Below are 15,231 nucleotides of genomic sequence, written 5' to 3'. Positions count from 1 at the left end.
CTGAATGAGTTTGGAAGTGTTCCTTCCTGTGCAGTTTTTTGGAAGAGTTTCGGAAAAATAGGCATTAACTGTTCTCTAAATGTTTGATAGAATTCTCCTGTGAAGCCATTTGGCCCTGGCCTTTTGTTCTTTGGGGAGATTTTTGATCACTGTTTTCATTTCAGTGTTTGTAATTCAGTTGTTCATAATTTCTATTTCTAGTTCAGTCTTGGGAGGTTGACCTTTTCTGAGAATCTGTTTCCTCTAGGTTGTCCATTTTATTAGCATATAGTTGCTTATATATTCTCTTATGATCCTTTGTATTTCTGTGTTGTGTGTTATAACCTCTCCTTTTTCATTTCTAATTTTGTTGATTTGATTTTTCTCCCTTTTTTCTTGATGAGTCTGGCTAGTGGTTTGTCAATTTTGTTTATCTTCTCAAAGAACCAGCTTTTAGTTTTATCAATCTTTGCTATTGTTTCCTTCATTCTTTTTCATTTATTTCTGCTCTGATCTTTATGATTTACTTCCTTCTCCTGACTTTGGTTTTTTTGTTTGTTTGTTTGTTTGTTTTTCCAGCTGCTCTAGTTCTAGAGTTAGCTTGTCTATCTGATGCTTTTCTTGTTTCTTGAAATATGATTGTATTGCTATAAACATCCCTGTCAGAACTGCTTTTGCTGAATCCCATAGGTTTCGGGTCATCATGTTTTCATTGTTATTTGTTTCTAGGAATGTTTTGACTTCCTTTCTTATTTCTTCATTAATTCAGTTTGGTCACTCAGTTGTGTCCAACTCTTTGCAATCCCATGGACTGCAGCATCCCAGGCCTCCTTGTCCATCACCAACTCCCAGAGTTTACTCAAGCTCATGTCCATTGAGTCAGTGATGCCATCCAACCATCTTATCCTCTGTCGTCCCCTTCTCCTCCTGCCCTCAGTCTTTCCCAGCATCAGGGTCTTTTCAAATCTGTCAGTTCTTCACATCAGGTGACCAAAGTATTGCAGTTTCAGCTTCGGCATCAGTCCCTCCAGTGAATATTCAGGACTGATTTCCTTAAGGATGGACTGGTTGGATCTCTTTGCAGTCCAAGGGACTCTCAAGAGTCTTCTCCACCACTACAGTTCAAAAGCATCAATTCTTCGGTGCTCAGCTTTCTTTATGGTCCAACTCTCACATCCATACGTGACTATTGGAAAATCCATAGCTTTGACTAGACAGACCTTTGTTGGCAAAGTAATGTCTCTGCTTCTTAATATACTGTCTAGGTTGGTCATAACTTCTCTTCCAAGGAACAGCTGTCTTTTAATTTCATGGCTACAGTCCCCATCTGCAGTGATTTTGGAGCCCCCCGAAATAAAGTCTGTTACTGTTTTCACTGTTTCCCATCTATTTACCATGAAGTGATGAGACTGGATGCTATGATCTTAGTTTTCTGAATGTTGAGTTTTAAGCCAGCTTTTTCACTCTCCTCTTTCACTTTCATCAAGAGGCTGTTTAGTTCTTCTTTACTTTCTTCCACAAGGGTGGTATCATCTGCATATCTGAGATTATTGATGTTTCTCCTGGCAATCTTGATTCCAGCTTGTGCTTCATCCAGCCTAGCGTTTCTCATGATATAATCTGCATATAAGTTAAATAAGCAGGGTGATAATATACAGCCTTGACATACTCCTTTCCCAGTTTGGAACCAGTCTGTTGTTCCTTGTCCAAGTCTAACTGTTGCTTCCTGACCTGCATACAGATATCTCAGAAGGCAGGTCAGGTGGTCTGGTATTCCCATCTGTTTAAGAATTTCTTCAGTAACCTCTTTGTTATTTAGTAACATATTGTTTAATCTCCATGAGTTTGTGTTTTTGCAGTTTTTTTTCCTGTAGTTGATATCTAGTCTCATAGTGTTGTGGTCAGACAAGACACTTGATGCAATTTCAGTTTTCTTAAATTTACTGAGGCTTGATTTGTGGCCCAAGATATGGTCTATCCTGGAGAATATTCAATGTGCAATGAGAAGAAAGTGTATTCTTCTGCATTTGGATCGAAAATCCTGAAGACATCCCTTTGGTCTAATGTTTCATTTAGGGTTTGAGTTTCCTTATTGATTCTGTGTTTTGATAATCTGTGGTTTGGTGTATGTGGGTGTTAAAGTCCCATACTATTATTATGTTGCTGTAGATTTTCCCTCTTACGCCTGTTAGTGTTTGCCTTATGTATTTAGATGCTCTTATGTTCAGTTCAGTCGCTTAGTCGTGTCCGACTCTTTGCGACCCCGTGAATCGCAGCACGCCAGGCCTCCCTGTCCATCACCAACTCCCAGAGTTCACTCAGACCCACGTCCATCGAGTCAGTAATGCCATCCAGCCATCTCATCCTCTGTCATCCCCTTCTCCTCCTGCCCGCAATCCCTCCCAGCATCAGAGTCTTTTCCAGTGAGTCAACTCTTCGCATGAGGTGGCCAAAGTACTGGAGCTTCAGCTTTAGCATCATTCCTTCCAAAGAAATCCCAGGTCTGATCTCCTTCAGAATGGACTGGTTGGATCTCCTTGCAGTCCAAGGGACTCTCAAGAGTCTTCTCCAACACCACGGTTCAAAAGCATCAATTCTTCAGCACTCAGCCTTCTTCACAGTCCAACTCTCACATCCATACATGACTACTGGAAAAACCATAGCCTTGACTAGGTGCATAAATATTTATAATTGTTATGTCTTCTTGGGTTGATCCCTTGATCATTATGTAGTGTCCTTCTTTGTCTCTTATAATATTCTTTAAAGTATATTTTTTTCTGAAATAAGGATTGCACTCTGACTTTCTTTTGGTTTCCATTCACATGGAATATCTTTTTCCATCCCTTTACTTTCAGTCTGTATGTGTCTCTAGGTCTGAATTGGGTCTCTTGGAGGCATCATATAAATAGGTCTTGTTTTTGTATCCATTCAGTCAGCATGTATCTTTCGGTTAGTGCATTTAATCCATTTGCATTTAAGGCAATTATTGATACATATGTTCTTATTGACATTTTCTTGATTATTTGGGGTTTGATTTTGTAGGTCTTTCCTTTCTGTTGTATTCACTGGCTATGTAAAGTCCTTTTAGTATTTATTGCAAGGCTAGTTTGGTGGTGCTGAATTCTTGTAACTTCTGCTTGTCTGTAAAGCTTTTGACTTCATCAATTTTGATTGAGATCTTTGCCAGGTATAGTAATCTTGGTTGTAGATTTTTCTCTTTTAGTGCTTTAAGTATATCCTGCCTTTCTCTTCTGGTCTACAGAATTTCTGCTGAAAGATCCACTGGTAACTGTCTGGGTTTTCTCTTGTATGTCACTTGTTGCTTTTCCCTTGCTGCATTTAATATTCTTTCTTTGTGCTTAATCTCTGTTAGCTTGATTAATATGTGTCTCAATGTGTTTCTCCTTGGGTTTACCCTGTATGGGACTCTCTGTGCTTCTTGGACTTCATTGACTATTGCCTTTCCTATGTGGTGGATTCAACTATAATTTCTTCAAAAATTTTCTCAGTGCCTTTTTTTTTTTCCTTCCTCTGGGATCCCTATAACTCGAATGTTGATTTGCTTAATATTGTCCCAAAGGTCTCTGAGGCTATCCTCAATCTTTTCATTCCTTTCCCTTTATTCTGCCCTTCAGTAGTTATTTCTACCATTCTGTCCACCAGCTTATTTATCTCTTCCTCTGTCAGTTGTCCTCTTATTAGCTCCTTCTCGAGTATTTTTAATTTCAGTAATTGTGTTGTTCATCTCTGTTTGCTTATTCTTTATTTCTTCTATATTTTGGTGATTGTATTAACTGTGTTAAATGCTTGCATTTTCTCCATTCTGTTTTCAAGTCTTCAGAGCATCTTTACTCTCATTTTTCTGAATTCTCTTTCAGGGAGATTGGTTGTTTTCTCTCCATTTATTTGGTCTTGTGAGTTTCTGCCTTGCTCTTTCATTGGTACTGTACTTCTCTGTCTTTTCATCATTTTTTTCTAACTTGCTCCACTTGAGGTCTCCTTGTCCCAGGCTTTAGGGTTGTATTACTTTTTCCTTTTGTTTTTTGCCCTTGGAGGGAAATGTTGGTTGGATTGTTTGTGTAGATTTCTTGTTAGGGGTGACTTGTGCCTGTGTCCTGAAAAGCAAAGCTTCAAGCTGGGCAGGCTTGCCTCTGACTTGGGATCCAGACATCAAATCTTGTTTTCCCCAAGTTTAATTTTTTCAGTTTTATCACAATGCCTGTCTTGGAGAGTCCTGGAGAGGCAGGGAGGTGACTGTAGCTCTCTCTGGAGTCATAAAAGCTGATGGCAGACATAGCAGGGGCCTGTGTGAACTCTGGCTGGAGTCAGAGGCAGATACTTTGGGCCCCTGATATGGAGACCTGGCTCCACTCGACAGCCTGTAAGTTTCAGTGCTGGGACGCCTCAGGCCAAACAACCAACTGGTCAGGAACACAGCCCTACCATCAGCAGACATGCTGCCTAAAATGACTTCCTAAGTCCATAGCCATCTCTGGACACACCCCTTAACTCAGCCTTGCCCACCCTCTTATAACTATTTTGATAAATGTAAGAAGTTAGTGTTATTATACTAAACACAGCAAAAAATTAAAGCAAACTTTAAGTATGGCATTCTAATGGAAGGAAATGAATTTAGACATTGTACAGCTGTGTTTTAGTCATCAGAAGTCTTAGAGAAATTTCCAGCTGTCTTTGAAAGTTCATGTGCTGAGTGCTATCTCCAATGAGGCCATTCTGAATTGAGAATGGTAAAACATAAACATGAGACACAGAGAACACAAAGGATTCCGCCGCCTACCCATGAGACCTGTTCCCAAGTGAATCCCTTACTTGAACTTGGGAATATTTGCTAGCAGTGTTTTCTCTCTTACGAAGTTTCTCTCCAGAAGCAACCACAGTCAGTGAGTCTAAAAGGCATTTGGCATTTCCTCAGAAGATGTCCTCATCAGCTAGAAACAGATCAGACTGACTTTTTCAACTACGTAATCATTTTCATGAAATTGTGGGCTCAGTTTCCAAAGGCTGTGGCAACCAGGTAGTTGTGGCGCCAGCCAACCTGCTTTGTGTAATTGGTCATATTTTAAAGCTTCTGCTCACATTTTGTATCTCCAAGAATGGAGAAAGTGGCATGTACAGACTGAAGTAGAATGCACCATGAGGACAAAACACTCATCTTTTTTTTTTTTAAGCAGAATGCTCAATTTTCTACCCTATTTTCTAGTTTTTATATTATAATATTGAAAATTGGAAAGGATATAAATGTTAAAAACTTAATAATTGCTAAAGAGCACTGAGAAAATTGGAGCTAGCACCTAGAATAATAAATACATACATATGATTGGGTATTTTAAAAAACCAGCATCATTTATAATCCCCCAAGATTACGTGAGTCAGCTTGTTAGTATGGCAGTTAGTAGGTTCAGTATTTTAATTCACTACTTAGAACTCTAGATCCTTTATCGAAGGAAGGTCACATAGTTAGTTTACACTGCACACTACATGTGGAGGAGTGTAGTGGATAGTGACTTTGCCTAATGTTATACAGCTGTAATGCATTCTTGTTTGAGCACAAACTGATGGAGGCTTGCATCTGTCCACTCATCCCATTGTTTCTAGTGAGCATGCTAAGTGGGAACTGGGTTACACCGTCCTCACACCCCTGTCGCTGTCATTCTTCCTGCCTCTGTGGTGGCTTGTTTGATGCCTTGTTTGTTTTCCACACTGGTAACTGATGGCATTACATGTTGAAGAGTCTTAAACATTGTAAGGGAAACCGTGACCCTGCTTAGCTTGACCACCCGTCCCAGTGGATGGGCCTGTGGCACCTGAGCGGGTTGGCTGTCCTTTCCAAAGTGCAGATGACTCCCAGAAAGTGAGGCAAGTGACATCTACAGCCAAGGGTTCTGAAGATGCTCAATTACTTAAAAGTCCGAAAGTTCTGAATCAAACTGAGTATCTTTAATCAACATGTGCAAACTACATACTGTGCTGGTTGAGGCCAAAGGTCAATGTTACTACACTGCTACTGGAGGGAGTGGCGCTCCGGCCAGTCCATCCCAGTGTTGTAAGTAGCCCCTCACCTGTGCAAAGTTCTCAGATGCACAAAGACAGGCCCTGGCACTGAAGCTAAAGGCCTCATGTTCTCAAGAATATCCACAGCTTCTTGGAAGCATTTTCTTTTTAGGAATGAAGGAAAATTCTCCCATTTTTTGAGCCATTCTTTTATGTCAGTTCTACAAAGTTGCATGTAACTTCTGGAGCCTATTATACAGAGCGAAGTAAGTCAGAAAGAAAAACACCAATACAATATATTAGCACATATATATGGAATTTAGAAAGATGGTAATGATGACCCTATATGCGAGATGGCAAAAGAGACACAGATGTAAAGAGCAGACTTTTGGACTCTGTGGGAGAAGGCAAGGGTGGGATGATTTGAGAGAATAGTATTGAAACATGTATGTTATCATATGTGAAATAGATCACCAGTCCAGGTTCGATGCATGAGACAAGGTGCTTAGGGCTGGTGTACTGTGATGACCCTGAGGGATGGGATGGGGAGGGAGGTGGGAGGGGGTTCAGGATGGGGAACACATGTACACCCATGGCTGATTCATGTCAGTGTATGGCAAAACCACTAGAATATTGTAATTAGCCTCCAATTAAAATTTTAAAAAATTTGTATGTAAAAACAATTTTTTTTAAAAGATAGTGAAAGTTGCTCAGTTGTGTCCGACTCTTTGAGACCCCATGAACTATACAGTCCATGGAATTCTCCAGGCCAGAATACTGGAGTGGGTAGCCGTTCTCTTCTCCAGGGGATCTTCCCAATCCAGGGATCAAACCCAGGTCTCCCACATTGCACGCGAATTCTTCACTGTCTGAGCCACCAGAGAAGCCCTTTAAAAAATAAAGTTTTGTATATGTTTAATGTTCTGCTAATTTGATTTTGAATTGCAAATGTCCAGTATTGTTTAGTTAGCTTTATTATACTTTGTTAACAAGGCAAAATTGTACATTTTTAGAATTTTTTATGAGTAAATTTAATGTACCAAAAACAAAAATTAAAAAAAGAAATCAAAGCAAGTAGCTGTTGTGGTAGTTATGTTTGAGTTACACCATGTGGTTTACACAGCTGTTTTCATGTAGCATTTACCCTGCTCACTCCAGTCCTGCAGAAAGACAAGAACAGGCATTGTTTCTGAGTTACTGGTGAGGACATGAAGATATTATAAAGTTAGGAGATGTGTCTGGGGTGCAGTTCTGGTTCTATCCTAGGAATTTTGTCTGCCCCATGTTGTTGTTGTTGTTGTTGTTTTACATGGTACAGTTGTGAATAGGTTTAGATACAATGGATTGCTTGACACCTTTGTTTTCCGTTTAATGCACACAAAGTACCCCTCTGGTACTTTTGTTAATAAGGAGATGAAAAAAATAAGATCACAGCTCCAGCTGCTCTCATGTTGATAAACCATCTCTCTTGCTTTTTCTTCTTATCTGACAAATGTGTTACTTCAGTAGACATTAAGTGGCTTTTATGGAGTGCTTGGGAATTTTATAGGACTTGTGTACACACTTTCTGTGCTGAAGTAGTTCAGGCGGTTAAGCGAAGGCAAAGTGTACTCAGAAACGTGTTCAGCCACTGATCTGGATTGCATGCTGTTAACTGTCAACAAGAGGTGGGGCTAACATGCTGTGATTTGGGCGTCTGGGGGAGACCCCAGTGGGACTTAATCTTTGGTTAGATGCTGTGCATGGGGAAGGCTAGGTTGGGACATTCCAGTGAAGTGAAGCTTGATTTGGGACATGTGGGGAGATGAATTTGGGAGGATGAATAGGAGGGTTATAGAAAAGCTTAAAGGACAAGTGGAAGAGTTGACATTTGATTCTTGAAGAACTACAACAGAACTTAGTGCTTGCTTATTCCCTGCTTGTGGAGCCATACGATGAAGGAGAGGTTTTATCACCTTACAGGTCTGTATGTGTTCCAGTCCTGGGGTGGGGCTGAAAGACTTCAGGACTGGCCAGGCTGTTTGTGGTTTGCTTAGGCTTTTATGGAGCGCTTTTAGCAAACTTATATTTGCTGTATGATGAAATCCTGAGTGAAACCACTTGTTCCCATGGCTGCTGGCTCTGACTCTCTTCTGTGGAGCAAGTGAAGTCTGAGACTGAGTGCGTTTATTATTAGGATGATGAAGCTCTCTATGTCAGAGTCCCCCTTTTAGGAAACACACAGCTCGCTCCCCTGCCAGGTACTTGGCTGCTCTTTACACGAGAGGTTCACATTTTGTGGATGTGAAAGGGACATTGATATTGCTCCTTGCCCACATCTCACCTTGTTCTTGCCAGAATGAGGATATTCTCTGATGTCTAATCCCTGGACAGGGATTTGCTGGTCCACGTCCATTGAATTCCTTTACTTTTACCAACAAGAGCTCATTTCTGATATCATGTTAATTAAACCACTCATTTTTCCAATAAAAAGTTCTTTCTGATATTCAGTACACCTGGTGTCAATCAAGATGTAGGTATGTGAAAGATGTGACTGGCTGAAGGGTCTACAGTGGGACCCTTCCTGATTCAGACCTGCCCCTAAAGGTGAAGCTTAAGCTAACTGATATATACATTGTATTTTACTGTTGACACTGAAGAATATTTTATGAAATTCTTCAATTAATTTGTGAAGCAAATTTTTGGAAATAGCGATGCCTCTCCACTGCATGGCTTTATATCATGTTTTTTGCTTTTGTTTCTACCCCTCAAGTACTCTCTCTGCTTTATTTGCTGTGTTGATCAAAAGGTTTAGGGAAATATATCTGTGAGTAAGGAGGATGTCATGAAGAGAACCCAGGGCTTGTGTACATTGGTGCCTGCATCCTGGAGCACCTGTTACCCTGAAATCTTAGCGGGCAGTTTCCAAGGGTGTCTACAGCCTCAGAGTGGCCTCCTTTCTATGTTCCCACTTGCTTCCTGGCATGAGGTGTAGCTACGAGCCTGCTTCTCATTCCGTTCAGATGCTGTTGGTCTCCAGCTGGGAAGAGCTTTCTTTGCCAGATCCCTGTCCGGTTCTTTTTTCCTTGGCAAGTTCACTTACTTTTTTATAGTTCCTCTCCCAAACTGTTCCCGACCTGGATTGAGGATAATTAGTTTCCTGGGCTCTCTGCTATTGAAGGCAAGGAAGCTGTTTATTGTCCTTGAGTGCCAGCACTGCCTGTTCTCTGATTTTGCCAAGTGTCCACACAGATTTCAAAGGGACATCATATTCCAGTGCACTGAAGACGCTTAGTCAGGGGACTCTGTGATCAGGTGGGTTTTCTGACCTTGTAATTCCCTGCAGACCCACATGGCCTTTTACCTCCAAAGAAAGAGACTTAAATTTTACCATAGAAGTTGAAACACATATGGTTATGAAAACAAAGTGTGTGAAAGAAAGTTTATGTGATGAATCGACGTTGAACAGTATAAAAAGCTGTTTCCTGTTTTATGTGTGCTTGCATCTATATATATATGCCTACCACACACATATTTATGATGGAAATGATGTTGCCAATAGCAATCAAGAAGACTCCATTTTTCGTGATTGAATTAAAATAGCTTAATTTTTTTTTTTAATATAGCAAGATCAACTTTACACCTGGGCTGCAGTTAGTCAACCCACACACTCACTGGATTATGTCGAAGGGCAGTTTCCCAGGAGAGTCCCAGCTGCTTGGCCACCATCTAAACCTCTTGATGAAGAACAAAGGCCTAAGGATGCTGACACAGGTAGGCCCATGGGAAGAGTGTATGTTCTGAAAGTAACATCAAATCTCTGTGAAGCAACTGCGGAGCACTGAGTCTGGGTTTTTCTTCCATGTATTTCTTAGATTATAATCTTCATATAAATCAGGCTAAATCACTGGGAAGCTTGTTAAATTGAAAATTCTTACACTTTATCTTCATAGTTATGGGGACTGGGAAACTAGAGCTATCCAGTTAGTACTGTGTATACAGAATCTGAGAACCACTGCTTTGGGGTCCAGCTGAGGCCTCCATCTGGAAGGAAGCCACCCACCGTATGGGCTGAAAGCTCAGAAGGGAACTTTCTGTCTGTTGGCTTCAGAGGTGGCAGCCACCTCACCTCCTTCCCTGGCTCTTCTCATACTATTCTCTTTGAACTTTTGATAGTTTTTTCTTTGCCTTCAGAGATAATTGATAGAGGCATGATGAAGCTATACATTCTACTAAATCTAAATTTTAAGTAATTTTAAAAATCGTACCTTGTTCAGATGTAACATTTGATTGTTTTTTTCTTTTTGTCCCTTGTGTTGTCCTAAAGTGTTGTGTGTTATTCTTGAAGTACTTTGAAGGTAGCATGACATTGATATCATCTTTTTATGGAGCCCAAAACTAGAAAAGCACTTCATTGTATTGAATTAAGAATCATATTTGTATAACAATGTTTTTGTGGAATTTGATTATCTTACTCCTTGCTTCCTTTTTCATTTTAGCTTAATAAAATCGCAGCGTCCTCTTGGCGGACTGATCAGGAATATTGACATCTGATCCATCAGGGAAGAGTAAATAGAAGGGTATTATTACAATTCAGAAATCTCTCCCTGATCAAATTCTCCTAAATGGTATCATAGCATAGTGTTAGAGTTAAGAATTTGATATTTTATTCCCATTGGCTTATTGAGAGAAAGATGTTGGGTGGAAGCCTAGCTGGGACCTCTGTGAAGAGTGTGACCAGGGAGCTTGGGCTCTGCTGTGTATCAGCTTGTAACCTTGGGCAAGTTTCCTAATTTCTGTCCTTGGTTTTTGCACCTGTAAGATGGTAGTAAGGATAGTACCTACTGCATAGGGATACTTTGAGAATTATCTAAGTGTGAAAGTATAGATCCAGAATGCAGTCACTATATTCCTCATGAGTCCCTTTAAAGCCAGCAATGGCCCACACCATCAGTGACTTTATTTCAGACTACTATCCAAAGATCTGCAGAGGGGGCCTCCTGCTCACAGCCTCTGTTTTTCTCCTCATCCCGAAGTGATACATTTACTTCTTTCTCTTCACTGAGGCACTGAGTGGGGGCCCACACCCAACCTTGTGTACCCCCTTTTAAAGGCCCATGCTTTTGAAACTCTGCTTAGTGTTTACTTGATGGACTATACTCTCTGAAACGAACCACAAACAAGAGGTGTGACGTAAGAAACATGTTCTTTGTAGGACTTTGACTTTCTTGTGGTACAGAGAACAGTTGATCAAGGGTCAAGGTAGATCTTCAGAGATGAGAGGGTGCGTAAGTAACACCTGAGAAAAACGAGCATGTAAAACAATTTAGTTTTAAAGGGAAAATTATAAAACTTAAAGTATTTATCCTATTGAATACACTTTTATTTGTTTATGTTAAAAGTTGCTTCAGTTCAGTTGCTCAGTCGTGTCCAACTCTTTGCGACCACGTGGACTGCAGCATGCCAGACTTCCTTGTCCATCACCAGTTCCCAGAGCTTGCTCAAACTCATGTCCATTGAGTCGGTGATGCCATCCAACCATCTCATCCTCGGTCATCCCTTTCTCCTCCTTCCCTCAATCCTTCCCAGCATCAGTGTCTTTTCCAGTGAGTCAGTTCTTTGCATCAGGTGGCCAAAGTATTGGAGTTTCAGCTTCAGCATCAGTCCTTCCAGTGAACATTCAGGACTGATTTCCTTTAGGATGGACTGGTTGGATCTTCTTGCAGTCCAAGGGACTGTCAAGAGTGCTCACCAACACCACAGTTCAAAAGCATCAGTTCTTCAGCACTCAGCTTTCTTTCTAGTCCAACGCTCATATCCGTATATGACGACTGGAAAAACCATAACTCTGACTAGACAGACCTTTGTCAGCCAAGTAATATCTCTGATTTTTAATATGCTCTCTAGGTTGGTCATATTTTCTTCTAGGAGAAAGTGTCCTTTAATTTTATGGCTGCAGTCCCCATCTGCAGTGATTTTGGAGCCCAAGATAATAAAGTGTGTCACTGTTTCCATTGTTTCCCCATCTATTTGCCATGAAGTGATGGTACCAGAGGAGAGTGAAAAAGTTGGCTTAAAGCTCAACATTCAGAAAACAAAGATCATGGCATTTGGTCCCATCACTTCATGGGAAATAGATGGGGAAACAGTGGAAACAGTGTCAGACTTTATTTTTTTGGGCTCCCAAATCACTGCAGATGGTGACTGCAGCCATGAAATTAAAAGACACTTACTCCTTGGAAGAAAAGTTATGACCAACCTAGATAACATATTGAAAAGCAGAGACATTACTTTGCCAACAAAGGTCTGTCTAGTCAAGGCTATGGTTTTTCCAGTGGTCATGTATGGATGTGAGAGTTGGACTGTGAAGAAAGCTGAGTGCCGAAGAATTGATGCATTTGAACTGTGGTGTGGAGAAGACTCCCGAGAGTCCCTTAGACTGCAAGGAGATCCAACCAGTCCATTCTGAAGGAGATCAGCCCTGGGTGTTTGGAAGGAATGATGCTGAAGCTGAAACTCCAGTACTTTGGCCACCTCATGAGAAGAGTTGACTCATTGGAAAAGACTCTGATGCTGGGAGGGATTGGGGGCAGGAGGAGAAGGGGATGACAGAGGATGAGATGGCTGGATGGCATCACTGACTCGATGGACGTGAGTCTGAGTGAACTCCGGGAGTTGGTGATGGACAGGGAGGCCTGGCGTGCTGCAATCCATGGGGTCGCAAAGAATCAGACACAACTGAGCAACTGAACTGAACTGAACTGATGGGATCAGATGCCATGATCTTAGTTTTCTGAATGTTGAATTTTAAGCCAGCTTTTTCACTCTCCTCTTTCACTTTCATCAAAAGGCTCTTTAGTTCTCTTTCTGCCATAAGGATGGCGTCATCTGCATATCTGAGATTACTGGTAGTTTTCCCGGAAATCTTGATTCCAACTTGTGCTTCATCCAGCCCAATATTACACATGATGTACTCTATATATATAAGTTAAGTAAGCAGAGTGATAATATACAGCCTTGACATACTCCTTTCCCAATTTGGAACCAGTCTGTTGTTCCATGTCTAGTTCTAACTGTTGCTACTTGACCTGCATACAGATTTCTCAGGAGGCAGGTAAGGTGGTCTGGCATTTCCATTTCTTTAAGAATTTTCCACAGTTTGTTGTGATCCACACAGTCAAAGGCTTTGGAGTAGTCAATAAAGCAGAAGTAGATGTTTTTCTGGAAATTACAGTTTAGGAAATAGCTGGGTGTAGATACAGTAGAATCAATCAATTTCACTGAGAGCTATTTTAACAGTTGTTCATATCTTGTGTTTTACACCAGCGATTTGGGTGATATTTTCAGTTTTTTTCCATCCCTAGGGTGAACTTCTCAACTGTAACTGAAACATTTATATTATCCTCTAACATTTTAGGGCAATTTAAAAAAGTTATGAAGCATTTTATGTTACTGATTTTTTTTTTTTGTAAACTGGAGGAATGCTAGACAGAAGGTTAGTGATAATATGAATTTTAGTTTGGTAAGAGATGATAGTTGGGATTGAGGCCAAGAAGTTTTCAAACTAATTTTTTCTTTGTTATTTGATATAACTTGTAAAATGCCAGAGTAGCAATTTTTAATATAACAACTTGTCTCCTTTTAAAATGTGTATTCTTAAAGAGGATGATGGAGATAAGTAGAAAATAGTATAATGTAGTAACTTATTTTTATCCAGCTGATCTGTTAATAAACCCAAGAGCCCAATAACTGTTTTGTCCAAAATGGCCTTATTTCCCTTCCTAAACTTTTCCTACTGTGATTCTGCAGGGCATTCTCATTCTGGGACCATTCACCCTCCCTGTCATAAGCAGGCAAGTGAGGATGTCAGTAACAGTGAAAACCATGCATAGACACTACGTTTTTTGAAAGATAGATATTAATACAAATATTGATAATGTGATTATTAATAGTGACAAACTATTTCCAGTGCACTTGACTGTGATCTGTGTAGTGACTTCACAGCTAAAATTGCTGTTTGCAGCATGTGGTCCCTTTCAGCTTTGTTTTAAAATAAAAGAACTCACTGATTATTTTTCTTTCTGAAGAAGAAAGACTTGTGATTCCATCTTAGGAAATTGACACCTTGGTTTTCCTTTGACTTTTTTTTGCCTTTTGGCTCTTCTTTGTGTGTGTGTGTGTGGATGCCTTGATATAAATTTATTTATTTTAATTGGAGGTTAATTACTTTACACTGGTTACTAATACCCATATGTGCATGCTAAGTCACTTCAGTCGTGTCTGACTCTTTGTGAACTTACGGACTGTATCCCCCAGTCTCCTTGGTTCTCCAGGCAGAAATACTGGAGTGAGTTTCCATCGCCCTCTTCCCAACCCAAGGATCAAACTGGGGTCCCCTTGTCTCCTGCGTTGGCAGGCGGATTCTTCCCCACTAGTGCCACCTGGGAAGCCCCACTATCCGCATGGCAGGCTCATTCAGATTCGTGGTGCTGCCTTTTCTGCCTTTCTCTGGGACTGCACTTCTGTTTTTCCACAATCCATTTTGTGAAACTGGCTTTCTCCACCTTCACTTACTGGTGAAGAAATGGACCCTCCTCTATGGTAATCTAGGTGCAGAGGCTGCAGTGAGCCCTCAGGGGTTGTGGGTTCTTGGGGATTTTCGGTTTGTACGGCATCTTTGTGTTGCCTCCACAGAGGGGCCTGAAGTGCTGAGGCTGAGCACCTGAAGTCCGTAGAGTGAAGTCTCCTAGAAGGACAGGCTGGAAAGGAAGTTAGAGAGCAGTGTGCTTGCTCCAGATGTTTGTAGCAGAAACGTTAATAAGAGATTCTTTTCAGTTATCTTTTCTCCTTATCTTCTCTCTCTTCATTTCCCTTTACTTATTTGATGCAACTCACCCCCACCACGGTGGTTTTTCTGGAGCCTCCTGGCACTTTATTCATATCTCTGTCATGTGAATTATATAGGTTTAGATTTGATATGTGTCTACTATCTGTCTTCTGTGTAGACTCCTAACATTTCAAGACCTTTGGATACAGTATATACTTAAATATTGAGTGAATAAATGAAGGTCTTTTGTTGAAAAAGATATAAATATTAATAAGATATCTACTCAGCACATGAATGCAAGTATTATATTTGATGGAATTCTGTGTTGCTGAAAGAGCCCGAGAACCATTTTAAGGGCTCATCACCAAGCTTCAAAGGTTACTTGATAGATTTACACAAAGAGAGACTTGATGTTAGTTTTGAATTTGTGGAGA

At 40.6% G+C, this 15,231-nt stretch overlaps 1 protein-coding gene across 1 annotated transcript in view; it reads left to right on the top strand.

Moving 5' to 3' along the window:
• FMN2 (formin 2) overlaps positions 1-15,231 on the top strand; it is a 354,330-nt gene that overhangs the window by 99,500 nt on the left and 239,599 nt on the right. Inside the window, exon 3 of the mRNA XM_070289497.1 lies at positions 9,597-9,744. Within this exon, the coding sequence (XP_070145598.1) occupies positions 9,597-9,744 (148 nt within the window). The remainder of the gene's footprint in view (positions 1-9,596; positions 9,745-15,231) is intronic.

This window comes from Ovis canadensis, chromosome 25, assembly GCF_042477335.2.
Source record: "Ovis canadensis isolate MfBH-ARS-UI-01 breed Bighorn chromosome 25, ARS-UI_OviCan_v2, whole genome shotgun sequence".
Taxonomy (NCBI): domain Eukaryota; kingdom Metazoa; phylum Chordata; class Mammalia; order Artiodactyla; family Bovidae; genus Ovis; species Ovis canadensis.
This window is presented reverse-complemented; position numbering and strand designations above follow the sequence as displayed.